Source organism: Phaethon lepturus, unplaced genomic scaffold (genome assembly GCF_000687285.1).
Source record: "Phaethon lepturus isolate BGI_N335 unplaced genomic scaffold, ASM68728v1 scaffold8686, whole genome shotgun sequence".
In the NCBI taxonomy this organism is placed as follows: domain Eukaryota; kingdom Metazoa; phylum Chordata; class Aves; order Phaethontiformes; family Phaethontidae; genus Phaethon; species Phaethon lepturus.
In genome coordinates this window covers 69242-88507 of record NW_010545557.1, presented here as the reverse complement: position 1 = coordinate 88507, position 19266 = coordinate 69242, and the positions used below count along the sequence as shown (strand labels likewise).

The 19266-nt window shown below is 34.9% G+C and overlaps 1 protein-coding gene across 1 annotated transcript in view; it reads right to left on the bottom strand.

Annotated features, from left to right (window-relative positions):
* The window catches only part of EML5 (echinoderm microtubule associated protein like 5), a gene marked incomplete at its 5' end in the record, with an annotated part of 89470 nt that overhangs the window by 24916 nt on the left and 45288 nt on the right, over positions 1-19266 (bottom strand). The window contains 12 exons of the mRNA XM_010288997.1: positions 1612-1620; positions 6038-6052; positions 7650-7776; positions 9452-9653; positions 10572-10748; positions 11533-11621; positions 12038-12169; positions 13021-13173; positions 14863-15004; positions 15874-16001; positions 16993-17104; positions 18195-18397. Of these exons, the coding sequence (XP_010287299.1) occupies positions 1612-1620; positions 6038-6052; positions 7650-7776; positions 9452-9653; positions 10572-10748; positions 11533-11621; positions 12038-12169; positions 13021-13173; positions 14863-15004; positions 15874-16001; positions 16993-17104; positions 18195-18397 (1489 nt within the window). The remainder of the gene's footprint in view (positions 1-1611; positions 1621-6037; positions 6053-7649; positions 7777-9451; positions 9654-10571; positions 10749-11532; positions 11622-12037; positions 12170-13020; positions 13174-14862; positions 15005-15873; positions 16002-16992; positions 17105-18194; positions 18398-19266) is intronic.

Here is a 19266-nt window from a genome sequence, read left to right as displayed (position 1 = left end):
ATGTTGAAAGACACCAAAATACATTTTCCAAGTGCTTTTTTTACAGGTGCGAAAGCTGAAGATATTTTTCACTTGCTATTTGATGTGCAGGAAAATGACTAATGGTATATGCAACATACAGTGGTCACATAGCCACATGTATAACTGGCGGCATGCTCAAAAACTGTGGGCAAAAGATGGGAAGGAGAGCATGAATAACGTTTTGGGGTAAATGCACGTATGGATGGGGTCAGTCTGAACATATGGAGCAGAGTTCCAGCCATCTATCATAGGGGAAATAAATACGTTAATATTGGCACTTTATTTGCAATGTGGAAATAGAATCAGTAATTTAAATATTTATATATAATCAGTAATTTTAATATTTAATGTATCAGCATTTTGATATTTCTTGTTGAGACCATAAAAACAATGCTAGCACTCTGAAGTAGTTTACAAAACAAAGAAATTCCTTCTTCACGGTTTTTAGACACAGTGTCAATATTACTGATACTGCTATCCATGTTGTCTTGTATAATGATGTTGTATTTCACTCCCTATTTTTATTATTGATACTGAGTTTCTAAAGTTACTAACAGAACAAGGGATGGTGTGGTTAATCTAAACTGACATAAATTCTTTGATTTCCATGGTAATGCCAATTACAATATTTATTTCTGTTTTAAAAATCCAGGTGTTATTTTGGGCGTGATTTCATAAAGCAAATTATAGCTCTTGGTACAAAAGAAAAAGTCCCTTCCTGTGAGGGTCACCATAGCTGCACATTGTACTTTGGGAGACTTGCAGAGAACTTTGCAGTGATTTTGCACTAGCCTTCAGTAAGCAACTTTCATTGCCCTTCCCAAAAGGTGTTGGCAAGCATGAGGTAGAGAATTAATTTTAAAAGTAAGGAGGAGCTCTTCCCATTCCATTGGCAAGATTTCCAAAGTCACTTGTGAAACTTTAGAGGTCTGATTTCCATTAGAAGATACTGGAAGCTCATAGTTTTTAAATACTGCTTCCTGACAATGATTAGTCGTAATTATTTTCCTGTGTCCTATGAGTAGTTAAGTGCCATTTTGTACGCACTGATGTGGATATAGGTAATGTAATACTTAAATAATTTAGCAACATGTACACCTTGACATCTCAGGTGAGACTGGCCTGTAATGTAAAACAATCCACCTTTGAGGTGGATAGCTGTCCACTAGGGGCTAGAGAGAGTGCTAATCTCTGTATTTTAGTACATATTACAGAATCACAGGATCATTAAGGTTGGAAAAGACCTTTAAGATCATCAAGTCCAACCATCAACCCAACACCACCACGCCCACTAAACCATATCCTGAAGTGCCACATCCACACATTTTTTGAACATTTCCATATTCTTTGTAAAACTTAGGCAAGTGTAATGGTCCAGGTAGTTAATTTTATATTGGTTGGTAAATAAAAATCTAGCTTATTGTATGGAACAGAACTACAATGAATACATATAAATTTAAAATGTATAATACAGCAATGTTCTAAAGAGTGACAGGTGTATGGTACAGCACCCAACATGACAGATGGCTTTTTAAGGAAAATAGGAGATAATAGTAAAATATGGACTAGATAGCAAAATAAAAGTATTACCTGGAACCTCTTTTCAGCAGCAGGTGGGAAAGAGAAACAGATTACTCATACAAGTTTTGCTGAAAGCTAGGTGTCACTGACTTATTCACAGAAAGAATTATTATTGACTTTCTGCTTTGTTTACTTCTTTTTACAAGGGGATTATTCACAACCTCATAGGTTATGTAAATCTATTATTTGTACAGAAAAATCCCATTCACTAAAATGGTAATTATGAACATGTGTTGGCATGAGAATATAATTCTTAGGCATGATTCTTACTGTAAACAGAGAAAGAAAGCAGAAGCAGACACAAAAACCTCTGAATTATACCAAGTCTTTAAAGAGTTGGCAAACGCAACACCTCAGTTACTCCAAGAAAGGTTTTGCATGTTTAACTTCCCAAAATGAGCTGACAGATAGAACAGTCAACTCACTATTAAAGACAGATGTTCAAGTTCACTCATAAAAATACATTCAGTTATACTAAAATACAATTATCTCAGGTAGTCAACATGTGTAGGGTTACATATGATGACTTATACTATTCTTTCATGATTATTTAATTCTGTTTATGGTAGATTTATGGTGAAAAATTAAACCAGAATTCCTGGTTATTTAGTTTTGAGATCTCTTGGTATAGCCACTCCTATCTAAGGTACATTAATCACAGCATCCTCCCTTTGACAGTGGCAAACAGTGAACACTTCAAGGAGTATAAGAACAGAGTAAGAATGGAGTGATATTCTCCAGATTCTTCTCCCAACCTCCAGCGGTTTGCAGTTCAGGGAGTAGCTGAGCCAGAAGTGTTTTCAAAATTATCCATCCATGATGGATTTTCCTCTGAGCAATTTACCTAGCACAAAAACATACTAGGAAAGAACTTTTAGTAAATGATAGAAACAGTTTTCCAATTTATTTTGTGCTACTGAATATCCATAAAGCTATTACACAACCACGCTAGACACACAGTAGACATCTTTTCACATAAAAATATTATCTTTTAATATTATTATTCAGAAATTATAAATAATTCACACCATAGACATAAGTGCCACCTCTCAGCCAACGCCATTTTGTGTTTTCACAGAAGTTAAAGTAACCATTACAACATCAATTATATATTATGGTAACTTTACCACTAGAGGATGGCATATCATTAGTAGAGATGGCCTTAAACTACACTGCAAGCAGATTGTAAACCCGTTGAATCTAAATGAAATCTTGAGTTCTAGCATCCATAAATTTTCCAAAAAATGTGCCTGAATTTTAATGCTTCAATGTATTTTTATTCAGCATATCAACACTAAGCACTAGCATCTCTTATTTTCAAAAAAAGACTGTCTCTCTAACTTCTAAAAGAAAGATAAAAGTAACATTCAGACTTACTAACTCTAGCCAACTGTCTGCTGCTTTTTTCAAATCATTATACCACATAATGAAGTACTGCTGATTTAAGACTTGGAAAGAAAGTCTCTAAAGCAATCTTTTTTACTTTCAAAACTTCCAATAAAGGGAAAATTCCTGTATGACAGTAAGAGCAAATAAAAACAACTGTTTTCAAATACACAGTTAAAAGCAAGCTGAAATAGCTTTGAAGCTTATGCAGTCTTGTACATCTTCCATTTACATTTTTCTTTGCCGTCCCAAAACAAAGACCGAACACGACCAACTGCCATGCTACCATTTCCCTCCATTCTCAGCATCAGTGGGCCGTATTAGAATGACTTACTGCCAGCTGTATTCTTTTATAGCGTGCATCTTCTGGTCATGCGTGCTCTCTAGTACTAGAGCCCACTAATCCAGTTGCTTTTTAATTATGGAACTATGCAATAAAACTGCAAATGGTTATGCCAGAAAGTTGGGGCTTGGTGTACAGCAAAATATTTCTTCCATTCATCTCTAAATCTTTCTTTACAACATGTATTGTTTTCTTCTTCAAATGTGTCAAACAGTAGATAAAATAGACCTAAACATTTAAGGCTTAAAAAATATTTACTATAGAATTAAAAATAGAAAATAATTAAAAAAAAGAAAAAAATTCTTTCAAATACTGAATACTTCAGATAAGATTGTTTAAAAAAAAAAAAAGTCCCAGAAAAAGTGCGGAAAGTCATGTTTGTCCTGAATGAAAAAACTAAAGGCAGTGCTGCCTAGAAGTATTAGTTGATGCAACTCACATCTCAAGCTAGTTTGTTAGCCATAAAAATGATTAAGACACAGAAATGTCCACCGCTCCTAGTAAAACTGTGCTGTTGTGAAGGGGAAAATAATTTTTTTTTACCTTCTGCTATTGGAAGGGAAAAAAGTAATTTATGAGGAAAACCAGGAAACTGAGAAACAGGACACTACCTCTGTTGGACAGCAAAAATAATCCTTTGTTCAGATTCATGTTCTGGGAATTGCATTTACTTTTTCAATTAAGCGTCACTGGAGCAAAAGTATTATGCTACACCAAAAGCAGAATCCCATGTTCCATACTTCACAGAGAAGTTACCTACCCAAAAGACTGCAATGTTTTGCAGCCTCTTTTGCTTATTCTCCTTTTCTGACCCTAGGGATTCTTTTATTCCCTTCTGCAGAGCTTCAGCAAAAAAGGGAGAGACACTGTTTTGACCCACCTGGTGACGTGTATTTGAATTTTTGATAGACTAAATGGCCTAAAACCAATTTCCTAAATCATCCTCCTACTTACAACATAAAAGGTGAGATCAGCTTAACCTTTCTAATATTAGAATCAAAATAATTCTAGTGAATTAATTTTTGGTACCCAGTTGAGCAATTTCTGATGCTATATCCAGGCCACAGTCTCGGACTACAAATCCTGACCTCGTAGATGTGCTTTTGTGAGACAGAAGTAGGAAACAGATGAGATTTCAGATATGCTTCTTCCTCTAGTGTCCTCCTATTGTTTCTCTCATTTAATACTCTGGATACTAAAAACATTCCTTCTATATGGAGGGAACTTCACTTCTCAGCTAGGGTTTATGAATTCCACATTGCTGATTGTTGTTAAAACAATCTTAAGTAGTAACTACATTTTTGGTATGGTCTTTAAAGTCTTTATACATAGCCTTAGAGTTCAATTATCTGGTAGTATTTATCTTCATCTTCTGCCACAGAGTATTAAGCTCTTCCTACACTCAATAGTAAAAGAGGTTGATACCTTCTGATAAGGAGTTTCCTTTATACACAAAGTCAAAATTACTTGAAAGACATTCTCAGAAGCACATTCTACATTGGTATGTACCTGTGATCCTGAGAATACATGGATTCCAATAAAGTGCTACTACAAGAAACGTATCTCTTCTAATGTTTGGCAGTCAATATAACAAGCCTACGCATACCACGGAATGCCACAGATGTACTACTCACACTCTAAGCAGTACACCCACATACCCTGTAAATAAACAAACACCGAAGAAAAGTCTGTATAAGTTACACATGCTCTGTATAACTTGTACAGCAATACTGACTTTACAGATACACATTTTTTTTAAAAGCCTAAAAACAGAAGTAATTTGATAGAGGTTGTTAGTGATATGATATAAAATTTAGATTAAGACAGTGGCTTTCTTCATTATGTCAAGATGTCTGCAGAAGGACACACAAAGACTAACACAATTCTATCATCTGTCACCACAGGGATGTGATTTCATTGCAGAAACAGGATCCAGGTAGGTATGAGAGGAGTTCTCCCTTCTTTACCAGTGTAGGTCCAAGTGTCCTAGCAGCTCTGCCTGTAAGTCTGAAGGGTGGCCTACGAGCCTAAGGATTTGCTGTGCTACAAATGTAAGAGCATGTTTTTCAGTATGCATATATTCTAAGTAGAGTATGTGCAAAAACTCATTACCTAACACAGGCACCTAAGCTAGTGACTCTGCATACCATACCAACGCCATGTGGACCTAGCAGCTCAGATCCTTAAGTAGTATAGGTGCATTGGTAAAATGCTGCAGCCAAGTCAATAACGCTCCTCTTGTCCCTGAAGCTTTATTAGCTCCAACACAGTGGTGCAGATGTGGTGATACTGCTCATATAGCCACCTCAGGCATCTCCACAACATGTGCCCTGCACTTTTTATTCCATGTTGGACCTCTGCACCAACACTGTAATAGTCTTACAGAAGTCCACAAGCAGTTAGGCGAGCTCTCTGACTATAGCTACTTAAGTCAAGCTGTTCTATAGGCACTCCAAACTACTGAGGAAAAGAGGGTGAGATTTGATCACTTCCTCCCAAATACTCTATTTAGCACCCACTCATGTCTATTCAGACTGAGAGCTGGGCTTATTCTTTGCCCCTTATCCCTTTTCTACCAATTAACAAGCTACTATTTACTATTAAAGAGTTAAAGCCTTCACTTCTAGTTCAAAGTATAACTACTGTCCCAAGCAGCTTAAATTATTAAAATGCGTTTGATCCTCGACTTTCTGTAAATGAACTTACCTCACTACCCCCTGCCTTCATAGGAAGCAAAAGGAAAGGGAAATAAAAATAAAATAAAAATTAGTAACTATGAAAGTATTTACTAAAACATTTACCAATCTTACATAATATTTACTTCAGCAGAGCAGAAGTTAAAATACATACATTAAGCATATTCCATTTTTGTTCTTCATTAAATATTTTCTTAGAAGTTTCAGGGCCCCAAACTTTTAAACAATGCAGACAATGGAAACCTTTCATGAACTTTCATGCATTTTGAATCAGAACCTAGTTACCTAACTACAGAATTAATTTTTTTTAATATTTTATTTGAAACTGAAAAACATGACTCAGCTTCCAGAAACAATTGTTGAAATACAAGAGGTTTAAAATTTCATTTTTTAAAAAAATAAAATCTTTAATCACAGCTTTCTCATGCACATTATTTTTTATTTCCACAAATTAATTAATTCATTCATCTAATTAACAAACAGAAAGACCATTTTTCATTTTAAATGTGAGACAGGGAGTCAAAGCTTTATGTGCAGGCATCTATTCTCTCCTTCAGCAACACAACTTGAAAACAAAAGACGACACCAAAACTCCTACAAACGTCAGGCTGCATTTCTCAACAAGGGCATCACAGATCTGTCAGCTTCACTGCTGAGAAAGACACGTGCACCGTAATGGAACTCCTCACATTCCTGCACGAAGTTTCCAATCTGCTATTTCTCTGTATCCTTACTCCTAATTATACTGTGTTGTGTTTTCCTCATTACCCTCTCTTTAATACTAGTGTTCCTCAACCAATCGCCACTGTATTGTGCTAGGAATCCCTCTTTCCTTTTCCCTCACATACACCGTCCACATCGATTTTGCTAACAGCAAACAACAACTTTCAGGGTCCTGTGCTCAGTTGCAGATTCTACAACAAATTATGTTCTAGTCAAAACTTATAAATTTTAAGTTATAATTTATAAATTCTTTTTCTTATTTCATATTTACTTTACCTACTGGTCTTATTCTACTCTGCTCCCCCACCCCCTTCTCTTCTAAAGCATACGGTAGCGAACCAAGCAATACAACTAACACTGCGAAGCAATCAACTTCATTTTCCAAGACTCACTAATAGAAACTGCAGAACCACTGTGGAAAGAATTTTTCCAAGACAGGTAGAAGTTATTTGGAGACAGAAACAATGCAAGACAAAATTACACCTGAATTAGTCAATTAGTTTGTTGGCAAAAACAAACGATTGAGAGCTGTCTTTCAATAAAACCATTGTACAAGTTCATGCCTAAAATGCCATCACTAGATACCACTCAGTATTTAAGTTTCGAAAAGAACATATTACCAAAGACCAGCAAATAACTCAATTATCTCAAGAAACTCCCCAAATACAATAATAAACATGCATCATTTGTAGTCTATTGTGCTCTCCGAAAGAGATACAGCCTAGTCCTTAGGCTATATCTTTTCTTCAGTTGTTGGTTTTTTTTTTCTCCAAAGAAATATTTCCACTCTTTTTATACATACCCTTTTAAGATGTGTATATATTCCAATACAATTATGTTTTACTATTAATCATCTCCTCAGATAGCTTTCATGGCTAGAATTGTAAATTAGCAATTACCTTTCATCTAAGGTTGGCTCCTTTTGTTGCAGATGAGGCTTAATTCCAAACATTGGTCTAATGTTTGTTGATAAGGCTTTGATGGTGTAATTAATTTCATTTTCCCTTGTCACATCACTGTCATAACCTAACAAAATCAGAGTGAACAGTATCAAAACAAAATAAAGATACCAGAAAAAAAAATCATCATAATTTGTGCAGCTTTCAACAATATACTGGAGTACAAGAAAAATTATACTATGTATTCTCAGTAACATAAACACACAACAGAAAGAAGGTAGCTGGGAATAACGAACATTGTTAATAAAAGACATTCTAAGAAAAAAATTCTCTAAAATATCTTTTTTTGGAAAAAATTATTAACAAAGATTCAAGGGACATTCAAAGCCACCCCATTGCTGCTTGGCTGGCCTTAACTCAGGGTCACTAACAAAGGACCTTGCTACCTGACGCCTGCTGTTAAATTCTGGAAGATTTAGTGCCAAGTTGTTCTCTATTTCAGGATCCATCCATCCATCCATTAGGATGGAATCTATAGGTCTGAACAGGGCTCCTACGCAATGCTTAGGGACAGTCAGGCACATCAAGATGATGTTTATTATAGTAAACATGGCAAAAAGGCTAAATAGTGACAGGATTGTTACTTATCCTCCATTTTTTTCAAAGATTGAGACTACTAATAACAATTTTATGAATAGTTACTAACTAACTGAAATTAATGAAACCTAATGAAGAGAAATTTTTGTGGAAAAAGATGTCAATGTCTTTTCTTGTAAAGATTAACAGACCTCTTTCTTTTAGTGCATTCTTGAACTTTTAGGGTGTATTTTGAATAGCTTAAGAGGGTTCTGTGTAAAGCACCAGAGTCTACAGAAGGTTACTGAGCAAAGATGTGCTAACAGGTCACAAGCAGAAGCTGAACAAAAGCTCTGAAGACTGCAATTTTTGATTAAGAAAGCTGAAGTTGACCGAGTCGTCCTGCAGGTAAATTACTTTGCAGATGTAGTTTTCAATATTTTTAAGCAGTAAGACACTGAATAAAACTTCTTCTCCAATGAATGTTTAATGTGCCTCTAATATTAAAGTGTCTCTTTGGTCATTTAGTGAAAACTGAAGTTAATGTATTACACAGAATTCTTTAAAAAGTAGCAGTGATAGCTTGAAGACTGAGGCATTGTCAAAGAGGAAAAATTGCACTTGGGAGCAGAGGGAACAAGTTTGGAAGCATGTGAACCCTTGGAATTGTAACATGAAATGTAAAATATTAAGTATAGCAAAATCAGTAGAAGTTAATTCTACAAAATGTAATTAACACTTTATTGATATTATGATCTTGCAATAGATTGTTCCAATATATGAACATCAGTCTACCTCAGTACACTATGCTTTCATGTTATGGAAATAGATGCTATAACATCAAGATAATGATCTCACATTATACGGATTTCAACATAATTCCATTAGAATTAGTGCCCAAATCTAAACTGCGATGAGTGTATTTTTCTTTACAGATTTTTCGAAGTTACCTATAATTTGCACTTAGTATTTTTTAGTTCAAAAGATGTCAAGACTCTTTATATATACTCTGACTCAAAACAGTAAGTCAAACACTTCATTATAATTTTCTTCAAAACAGTTTGTCAGTCCTTTCCCCCAAAAGAAATTTTACTTAGCGTTTTGAAGTGTCTTCACTATTTAACATTAAAACAATCTTATATAAAACTTGATTATTTCTAAATTAGCAGTTTTCCATCAATAAAATCTTCTTGAAATGGCATAATCCAGCTAGTTTTCTAAATTACCTCCATCTTCTTCAGAATCTAGATCAGACTCTTCACTGTCACACTGCCTGCTATCCCGATGTCCTTCCATCTCATAAGTCCACAGCATTAAAGAGGTGTCTGCTCCTCCAACAGTGACCAACAGACTGTCATCATAGGTCCAACGGACATTTGTTACATGGGTACTGTGAGCAACATACCTCTTAAATTTTCCAAACTTTCCCTAAGAAAAGAGGAGAAAAGGCAGATGAAATGTAACCAGTCTGATAGATGAAACTGAAATGAGTTGCCAGTGCACAACATGTTCTTAACTTCTTTACAGTTTATGCTTTAGCTGTTTTGAATTTGTATGTATCACATGATTTGCCAAGTTCCTCTCCTACAGCAACTTCATGAAATGTTAACCATATTTCCATACCAAGCATGCAAGAATTTGTTTATAAACAGATCCCAGCAATAAATACCGGATTATTTTTCCAAAGAGAAAAAATAATCTAACAGATAAAGAATAAAATGCACATAGAATATTTTGAGTCAATACTTGTGCATTGTTACCATCCCTAGCAATGCAAAATATTTAAAATTGAAGTATACAGGAAAACTAGAAAGGTTCTAGAAGAGCAGTAAAAATAGTATGTGCTTCTGGAATAGCTTTTCCACAATGCATGATTAAATAATATTAAAGCTCTTCATCTTAGAGAAAAATTACTGAGATTGGACAGAATGAATGTCTACAAAATCATGAGTGAAATGAAGGCGAGGAAGAAATGTTAATTGTCTTCCAAAACAAGAGCTTAAGGGGCTAAAAACAACACTGATAAAAATCACACTGAGGATATTAATGCCAGAGATATTATTAGACAGTGCCTGTCCCATTCCCATTCTTACAGTTTTTCCTATGCATTTTCCACTGTCAGTGATAGGACACTACATGAGATGGCTCTTTAGTCTGACCTGGAACGGTCATCCTTACTAACCGAAAGTTTTACACATTTCAAATTGCAGTTTGATATTGAATGCCACCTTTGATCATAAGGACAAAAGTATAAAAGCACAATTTTGTTCTGAATTATGAATTTTTGGTTTTGAAAAGGCACGTTTTTTAATCAATCTTTGCCATGAACAGCTGAAATTTACTTACTTTAGCAGGGTATCGAAACAGTTTCACAAATCCAAAATCATCTCCTGTGGCTAGTACTTTACTATCACTAGTGAGGCATGAAGCAGTTACATCTGTGACTTCACCAATTATAGGCCAGATTCCTTCACAGCAAGAGCCCAAAACACTTGTCCATGATGCCCAGCCAATCTTTTCTACCTACAAAAACAACCTGTTTGAGACAGAGCATGCTTCTTCCCAGGCAGTTTTCTTCCATATCTGATTTCAAGAAAAAGTGCTTTCACTGAAAGATATGTCACATCTAAAAGATAATATTTTAACATATCAACCGCTTATTTTCTGACTAGCCAGGATTTCATTTGAGACCCTTAATTTTACCTCTATTAATCTCCAGTTCCAAAATATCTGGAAGTATTCACCTGCCTTTCCGGGCTAAAGAAAACAAATTACATTTTTCAACATTGCCTTTCTATCTCATAGAAAATATTATTTTAAAATTACCTATTTTCACTCTCTGCCCCATAACAATGTTCTATGTCTGAGAAAATAAATCAATATTATAGGGATAAGATACTATACTTCCCTATATATAATGTATACTACATTGCATTGTTATGTAAAGGTAGACATGAGGTCTTCAACAGCAAGGTTAGGGCTAGGTAATCTGCAATAGGTTTTCAACACTGTTTAGGTACCAAAAGAGGCACGCAGAAGTCCAGTGAAATTTTCATGAGTGCGTACATCAGCGAAGTGTCCATTTCTTAACAGAAGAGACAAATGTGATATTCCCTATGTATTTTATCATTCTGATTACATAATCTAATTGAACAGGCTGCAAAAAAGGATAAATTACAGCAAATACCTAAACATAAGCTTTCTCAACAGACCAGTTAAAATTATAGTTTTCCCTCTTATGCGATATAGACAGTTGTATCATAACTCTAATTTACAAACAAGTTAAGAAGGCAGTCTATTTCCTCACCTCCAAACTAGGAATTGTCTGTTTTTTCCCACGAGGAGCTTCAAAAAACAACTGTTCTTTAGCACCAGTGTTGACTTGCAAGAGCTTTCCTATAAAACATATTACACATTGTATATTAACATTAATAGAAGATTCCATTTTACAACAACAACAAAAAAGGTTATTTTGTAATTTTTGTTGCTAACAGCATTACACAAATTATTTGTTTCCACTGCAAAAAGTTGCATACATAAACAGTGGATCTGGAAGTATGGTCTTCAGAAGATCTCAGTCATTTGAGCCCTGACATTTACAGTCCTTTCTCCTCTCTTTGAAAAGTGTAATAATGCATCACTTTTCTCTCCTGTTTATGGTTGTCCCATAAGATGGTAGACAAAATGCACTGGGTCTAATTCAGAGTTTGTTTGTGCAACTGCCTGAGCAGTATGCATGTGCTCTTGGGACTGATAAGTACATACGCTGCCTGGCCAATGGCCAGCAAAGTTTCAGAATGAATGCTACTTACCTCTTATGTCCCAGTCCATATGCGTGATATAGCTGGAGGCTCCCTTGCAGATTCCTACTCGTTTACTGCTCATTACATTGTAAATATCTACAAAGTTGTCACAGGATGCCACCGCTAGGTACTTTCCAGCCCCTAAAACACATCAGTAGAAACAGAAGACATTTTCAAAAACTGTAGTGCTCTGTATATTAATCACAAGTACATTCTGCAATTTAGCTATATGCAGCTCAGATTTCTCTGAAATGAGCTTCTTAATTTATACATAGTCCCTGACAGACTAATGTTCATATCACATAATCAAAATCAGTATGAAATATACAATCATTACATCATTACATCTTCAAACAATAAAAACTATTTGATGAAATTTTAAACATTTATTGCACTCAGATAGTAGTAAGGCTTAGGTAACCAGAAAGTGATGTTGCATGAGAATTGGCAACAGTAATTTGCATCAAATTTCTCCTACAGAAGAGTATTTTCACTGAAGTAGTATTAGTTTAGGCCATACATTTGTGATCCTAAATCAGAGCTGCACTGTTTGAAAACAAACCCCCCAAAAACCAGCCTCATTGGGCGTGCTAAGTACTGTAGGGGGAAAAAGAAGAAAAAAGGCACCAGAACTTTATGACACATCAGTTTCAAGCATTCTCATTAGCTTACAGTAACCTCAGTGAAGAGCCCAACTTATGCAGCTCAAAGTGGAACCCTAGTGATCTCAGGAGGCTGCTGGATGGTCATGATTTAAAATTGACTGTTGCATTCAGGAGGTTACTATGAGCAAACCTATTCCAATAATCTCATCCTTAAATGAGCAACATAAGACTTCACACCCAATATTTCTCAAAATGTTAGTATCAGTCGTGCTGACTTCTTAGTTACATGTAAAAGAGTACTACAGACTTCTACTACTTTTATCTTTTAAAGGTTATAAAGCTTGCTTGAACAACCTTGATATGAAAATCTTCAGTTAAATCACTTACCAGGAGAAAATCGGATCTCTGAAATAACATCTTTCCTGTGCTGGAAAGAGACTAGATCCTCCAGGGTATCTGCATTAACTATTAGAAAACTTCCATCGTTAAGACCAACAGCTAAAGCTTTTCCATCAGGAGAAAAGCAGCAACATCTACCTCCTATAAGAAATACAGAAATGGAATTCAGGTACATATATAGCACACAAACTCTCTTTTAGATTTATTTTTCCAGCAGTAAAAGCAAGCTGATAGTCTAACGAAATTTTTTAGATGCTGACAAGATCATTTCCAAGATCCACGTCTGTGATAGCACACAGAAGCTATCAGCAAATTGACAAGTACACAATCCCAGAATCTTAGATTACATTTATTTGCATATTAATTGACATTTGTTGTAAATTAATAATACAGATTAATCACTATTGTCTGTACATCTTTAATTTGCTCTTCTTCTTAGTATCTGGTACCAGCTGTTTGTTACCATTTGCTCTGGTAAGGAGAACACAGTTGGAAAGACCCAGACTCACAGAATCCAGTCATTTGCTATCATGGTCACTATGGCATATAATACTTTTAATAAAGTTTCATTTGAAAAACAGTTTATTTTCCAATCTAAATTTGTTTATGCTCATCATATATAGATTTGTTTCCATGCCAGAATTTTCCATTAGCAGAAATATTTTTCCCTACTATTTGTTCCGATTAACTTGCAGACAATAATCTTTCATTTAGCTGACTCCACCACAAAGCTTCTCATTCATTATCCTGTACCTCCTTTCTTCATACTCAACCTTCAGCTTAATTTCATTCAGCTGAACACAGATGAGAAGCGTACACCAAAAGTATTGATTAGCATCCTGTAAATTATGTGACTACTTTGATATGTCCTGGGAAAAATACCTCACTGTCACATATAATTGTCATCTTCTGTTCAGCTAGAACATCCTGAGCCTTCTGCTCCTCAGTTACTCCTCAGCTACACAGACGTTTTTCTTACAGTCATTGAGTCTTGTCTTTTTTAAATTACCAAATATTATCTCATTGCCATTACTGCAGTCTGCAGAAGTATCCAGCTCTTTCTGTACAGTACACAAGTGCTTTTTAAGATCACCAAAGCATCTCAAGAAGTGTCTCATCAGCAAATTAAGTCATTGCAGTCCTTGTTTTTCTGCCAAAACTACTCTTAAAAATATTAAGAAATATCAGCTTTGAGACTTGAGCAGACTTCGCCAACTTAAAACTTTCTTGTTTAATCCTTGCTTATTCCAGCTCATGACTTTCCTTACATTTACTTTATCAATCCAAATAATCTTCAACTAAGCTTCCTAAAAGGTTTGGATCAAAATGCTTCCCTGAACACCAAACATATGAAGCCTATTGTATTTGTTTGTCTAGCAAAGCATATATACCATATAGTATACAACGAGTAAGAATTTTATGACTGTTCTTCTCTTTCCTTGACATTGCAGATTCTTCTAATGTTCACAAAGAATAGAAATTCAACATTACTTCTAAAATTTCTTCCAAAAATTTCTAGATTGGAGACCACTGTTCAAAAAAGCTTGCAATAGTATAAGCAACATAGCAGATTTATGTAACTGGCTCAAATTTTATTGTAAATTCAGTGACTTAAATATGTTACAATTGCAAATAATCTTAAGACTAGTATTACATAGAAATCTTCCGTACAGATTCATTAGCTTAAGGGCTACATAACTCGTGAGCATAGCATCAATAAAATAATTTGAGCAAATAAAGTAATTTATTCAGTCTTGCTTTTGAAAGATTCATAATGCTAGTAAATGTCAACTGAATTCAGTTAAATCTGTTTTATACTAAGCATCTTACCCTTCTTCAATTTGCGAACAGCTAACATACAATGGCTAGGAGATAAATCCCATATTCTTAAGGTTTTGTCATCACTTACAGTGGCACAAATAGGTAAATGAGGATGAGTAGCTAGACCCCAAACTTCCCCCTCCATGTGACCCTGTAAAAACACGATGAATTAGATGACTTTGTATTTTACACTGAAATATGAAATAATACATTTAAGGAACTTAAAAAAACACAGAGAGAGAACATGTGTATCTTTAGAGGATAATAAAAGAAATAGTTGAATAGAAACATGGAACACCTGAAAAAAACCTCACCCTGCTACTTACAGTAAAAGTGCAAATTGCAGTAATTAGTACTAGAGAAAACTTTTCTCTGAGATATAATCCTCACACACATCTAGATTTTTTAATTTACCTTAGATTCTAATATATTCTTTAAAAAATCTGGTTCTTTACACATTGCACTGGCCACTCAGAAGTGTGAATTAAAGATCCACAGATTTTTATTTAAGTATGAAATAAAATCATATGATGATACAATGTAAAAAATCTGTTTCATAGTTAGGCTTAAGAAATGCAGTCTGCTTGGTATGATAAAGAACACCGAAATGCTTTTTACATAATTACAAAGAAAATCTAAAAATAAACCTCAAGGAGACAACTTTTAAAAACAGTAGGAGTAGTTTGTACTCAGAAAAAGTTAATAAGGAATTTAGTGGAGGATCCACTGTTTCAAACACTTTTTTCTCTCTTTTTTTTTTTTTTTAACAGAAATATGATTTTGGTGTCTTTGAAAGGATGAACTTGTTGAACAAATTAGTACATGAAATTCTGTGATCTGTTTGGCGCATTAAAGAGTCATAATGGTCTCACCTAGCATTAAAAAAAAAGTATCTATGACATTATAGTAACTTGCTAACTTTACCAGTAATTAAAATGCTTGTTACTTCACAACAGTCTTTACTTGAAAAATAAAGTAGTGTTTGTGGTACGCAGTATTTGACTGATATTTAACATGTACCTGAACCAGCAGAGTTATTGGTCCACTTTTATCCACCTCCAATATTTCACCATTCTTTGTGCCCACTAAAATATGACCATGCCCTAAAGATATGGCACGTATAGAAGGATTATCTTCTAAGAGGAGACCTAGAATGTTAAAATGTTAGAAGACAGAAGATTCTCAAGTATGCCTCACATAGGCACATTACATTCTCACTGCAGCAAACAAGTAAAAACATATTCCTGCATGGAAGAACTTGTATCTTTGAATTCATTTGGGAGTATTTAGCAGTTACCCAGCTGACACTAATCTTCTCAGTTGAGTATCTCTGAAGTTCAGTCAGCCTGACTCACTGGCAATCTTAGTGAAAAAATGTGCATGTGAAGTATCAACTATATTACTATATTGCTAGCATTTATGGTACCTTCAAATCTAGCTTTTTATTGAACAGATATGAGAATGAGATACTCTGCAGTAGAGCGTTTTAGTTAATGGGTGTTTCCATTCATGATTTTTGAAAATCAAATCATATACATTAGAACACAGCAAATGTAAAGGGTGGGAGGGCAGGAGGGAGAAATGGCTATCCAGATTGTCAAATATGGAAAACTGTAAATCAGCACTCAGATCAAGAATAAATGGCAGAAATAGGAATAATAGGACTGGAAAGTTCTTAAATAATTTCAAAAGGCATATACATTTAAAGAAAATTAAGTCATTAAAAAAAGCATACAAAACTAACACAATTCTGAATTTCATTCCTCCTCTAAAACAGAAAAGATCAGACAAGTTACTTCATGATTTGAGATATAATAGGCTTTTTGTTTGCCATTAAAAAAAAAAAAAAGTTACCTGGGTGGTCAGAGATTCAACGTTAACTCAATTAATTCAGGCAGGTAATATGTAACTATTATGACCTGCACGCACCAGATGTACAAACAGATACTACAACATACCATTCCCATCCCAACAGAAAAATGACTTATTTAGAATCCATAAAGCTTTAAAAAAAAAAAATTTTAGTATTTGTTATGTCAAATGTGGATTTTCTCCTATTGGGAAAAGCAAGTCCACAGAAAAAGATTTCTAAAGAAAGTACTTTAAATAGATTTAAAAAAAGGATAAAGTCTGTGTTACCTTTAGACCCAGGGGCCAAAGCAGCCCTTTTGATGGCATAGGTTTTGAGACAACGTTCAAAGGTATCGTCCCAGAGAGCTACTACCCCATCCTTTCCTCCAGTGACAAATCCCTGTGTGTGTGGGAAATCACAAGTTATAATCAATCATTATCTTTCCTTATTTTTTCAGTGATTTCTGCCAGTACTGAAAATTAATTATATTCAACACTGTAATGCACAGAACTACCGATGTTAGAGATCAGGAGCAACAAAATGATTGAATTCTCCTCCTGAAAAAGGCAAAGTTCAGTACAGTTTCTGTACACAAGCTGGATTTAAAAGTTCTAACAAATAAGTTTCTACCGTACTAGAAAAATAAATTTAACTGACATACTGATATGTTTTTCTTTATATTTAGCCTCAATAGCACTTTGGCATTTCACCTCATTACTGCAAGTCAAGTTTAGTACCACTCACAGAATTTGGTTAGTACTTAAATTGTTCAAATATATGCCTATTTGTGCCGTTTGTCTTCAAAAATTATTTACAGCTATTTAATGAAGCAACAGGTATACTTAATACTGAAATCATTACTACTTTCCTTTGGAGAACTTAGGTCTTGCAACATGAGTAACATGTGCTTTGTCCAAAGCTACTATACTGCAACTCAAATATTAGAAGGTGGAGTAACTTGGTCTAACCTAGCAAAACACAAACATATACATAACTTCAAACATACAAGTAATCTAACTGGAATTCCCATTCACATTTAAACACATGCTTAAAGGCTTTCCTCAGTCAAAAGAAGTTAGGAATCCAGAGACAGTACTTAGGGATCTACAGTCTGAATGCTTCTACTAGTACATGGTAATTACAGCACCAAATAGTAAGTGTACGACCTTCTTTCTCTCTCACAAGCTCACATATTCCATTAAACTTACCCATGCTTAAATCAAAAAGAACTTTTATTTATCATAAGTTACTATTATATCTTTAGTAAGAGGTCATGAAAATTACTGAATAAATGTCACTGGATCACAAGGGTTTGAGAAACCACATGCTACCTACAAATGAGACACATGCATAAAACACCATTTTGAATCTGGACCTCATATGATTTTTCTGTAATGGAAATAAAGCCATGGATTCATGAGTTTGGGAGAGGCCTTACTTCATAAACTTTTTTGTCCAGACATCAAAAAACAATGAGCAGTTTATTTACTTTTTCCAATGCGTGCATGCTGAACACAGGGCCATCATGTGCTTTGACAGTTTTTATGAGAAACACATCTCTCCAAATACACACATCCCCCGTGGAAGTTCCAGAGAATGCCATCTCTTCAGTCCAGCCATATACTGCACACATCATTGTATCAGTTCTTCCCAATGCACCTATGCAGCCCTTTCTCCCAATAAGTCCTCCACCTGGTTCAAACCAAAAACAACTTATTAGATTTTTGCTTAGAATTATTTTCCAAAAACTACCTTACCCAGAGCATAAAGTCCTTTTCTTTGGGTTTACCCATGCTCCCCAAAAAATTGAGCCTAAGAAGGGTTCTCACAAAATAGTATTTTTGTACTATTTGGCATCTTTCAAGAAAAAAAATGTATAACTTAATACTTGAATCCGGATTTGAATATGTACATATACCCACACAGACATAAAACAAAGAGAAAGTGCATTTGTAAATTCACACCTAAAAAAAACCCCTTAACATCTACCACACAGTTCCTAGAAATTCCTAACGAAATTAATTTGAAAGAAAAAAAAAATGTGTCACTCTTGACATCCCATCCTTTTCATGATATTTTTTCAGTGACAGGCTTTCTAATTTTTAGAGGTTTGCTATATTGGCCTCTGGATAATAGAAATTACAGCTATATAAATTTTTAAATTCTTTAAAATACTGCATCTAAAATCATTTGACAGGTATAACACATAGTAACTCTGGCTAGAAAGTCAGATTCATCTTTTCACAATCCTCAGGGAAACTTCATGCGGTACAACAGAGAAGCCCCTCGAGATCTGATACTTCATACTGTTCTCGTACTTAGAGAGGGAGAGGGAAGGTCTCCGAACCTCTTTGCCATCACTTGGCACTGATGAAAGTTTAGTCCAAAGCTTATACTTTGGTGTCACTTCTCACATTGAGTGCACCTGCTCTAGTACAGATTTCAGAGACTTGGCATTTGTTAAGGTGCACTGATACGCTACTCCTGACATTAACACTGCTAAGTGTGTTTCACTGTGACTACCTTGCTAGTGTTCCATTGCAGTTTCGCACAGATGGGCT